Source organism: Pyxicephalus adspersus, chromosome 8 (assembly GCF_032062135.1).
Source record: "Pyxicephalus adspersus chromosome 8, UCB_Pads_2.0, whole genome shotgun sequence".
Lineage (NCBI taxonomy): Eukaryota > Metazoa > Chordata > Amphibia > Anura > Pyxicephalidae > Pyxicephalus > Pyxicephalus adspersus.
The window spans coordinates 30,326,231-30,327,624 of NC_092865.1; the positions used below are offsets into that span (position 1 = coordinate 30,326,231).

The 1,394-nt window shown below is 49.8% G+C and overlaps 1 protein-coding gene across 2 annotated transcripts in view; it reads left to right on the forward strand.

Annotated features, from left to right (window-relative positions):
* The first annotated feature begins 778 nt into the window (after positions 1 to 778).
* The window catches only part of GTF2B (general transcription factor IIB), a 17,148-nt gene continuing 16,532 nt past the window's right edge, over positions 779 to 1,394 (forward strand). Inside the window, exon 1 of one of the 2 annotated variants that reach the window (XM_072419914.1) lies at positions 779 to 884. In XM_072419914.1, the coding sequence (XP_072276015.1) occupies positions 868 to 884 (17 nt within the window). In that variant the 5' untranslated portion in view covers positions 779 to 867. Of the gene's footprint in view, positions 885 to 1,006; positions 1,075 to 1,394 lie in introns of those variants that run through there. The other variant, XM_072419913.1, reaches the window with a different exon arrangement.

Consider the following 1,394-nt stretch of genomic DNA (forward strand, 5'->3'; position numbering starts at 1 on the left):
TGCAGCACTGCCCCCTAATTCTCCAATGAATGCAGCACTGCCCCCTAATTCTGGATGAATGCAGCACTGCCCCCTAATTCTGGATGAATGCAGCACTGCCCCCTAATTCTGGATGAATGCAGCACTGCCCCCTAATTCTCAGATGAATGGGAGCACAAAGCCTCCCTGGATACCTATGTCACGCATCCTGGGAGGCTCTTGGCTGCTCGAGGTGTTCGGGCATGTGCAGAAGGTGGCCTTTCGCCAAAAGGGAAAAATATTGCAGATCTCACGCATACGCAGTTTCAGCAATTTTTTTCTCATCCTACGTCACCCGATCTCGCACATCTTTTGGGTGAAGTAGGAAGAAGAACCAACCCGAAGACGGATGCCAGGACATCACGGGATCCGATAGAAGAGACCTCCGGACCGATCAACTGCTCTGCGGGATTAAAGGTAGGTGATTTTTTTTGTTTTGGGTGAGGTTTGAGTTTACTTCCTCTAATACAATATTATATTTTTTTTCACTAGTTACAAACACTACTTAGGCTTCAATTTCTCTACTAAATGTTAAACCTTAGCTTTGATATTATATCCTCTTTTATTCTCTTTCTCTCACTATAAACTACATATGAAGTTATGCAGGGACTAGCAACACATTCCACAGCAAATCAGCGACAGCACGCATGCGTAGTGCTCTAGTGGAGGATGTGTGTTCTGCGCATGCGCAGTGATTTACAACGGGGCGTGCCGCGTTCTTTATGTTGCGCCCTTTTCCAACCACGTGATTAGCTTCTATAAAAAAAGAAGCCACGTGATCGAGGTCTATAAAAGGAGGAGCGCGGTGTCTGCTGGATTACTGTGCTGGGGTTGACGGACGCCGTAAAAATGGCGTCGACGAGTCGGTGAGTGGCTCAGCTCTTGTGTCCGCTGAATTAGTGTGAATATTTCCAGGTCCTGGGATTGCCGGTGGTGTCCGCAGTCTGTGTGAACAGGATGTGCCGTGCGGGCTTTGTTCCTATGGTGTGTGAGGAGTCCTCTCATGGGTGCCCTCACCGCACTCCCAATTACACGGAGGAGCTCATTGCAGCTGGGGTACGCCGGGCCTGCTGAGACTTGTAGTTCTGTGTAATGTTTAGGGGGGAGGTGCGGTCTGCTCTGTGCTCATAGGGGGCAGACACACGTCCATGTAACCTGTGAGCTTCCATACCCGCCATGTTTTATTACCAAACTCCTATAAAACAATCCTGCCTTGGCACTGCAAGGGTTAAAAGTTTGTCCCTGGTTCCACAGCTGCCTCTGTTATCTGCCCCACTTCTTTGCAGCTCTGTATCGCCCTATAGTCTACAGTGTGAGCGAGGACGCCCAGGGCCAACAATGCGCAGCGCCTGTGTGCCAGACCTGACCGAAATCCC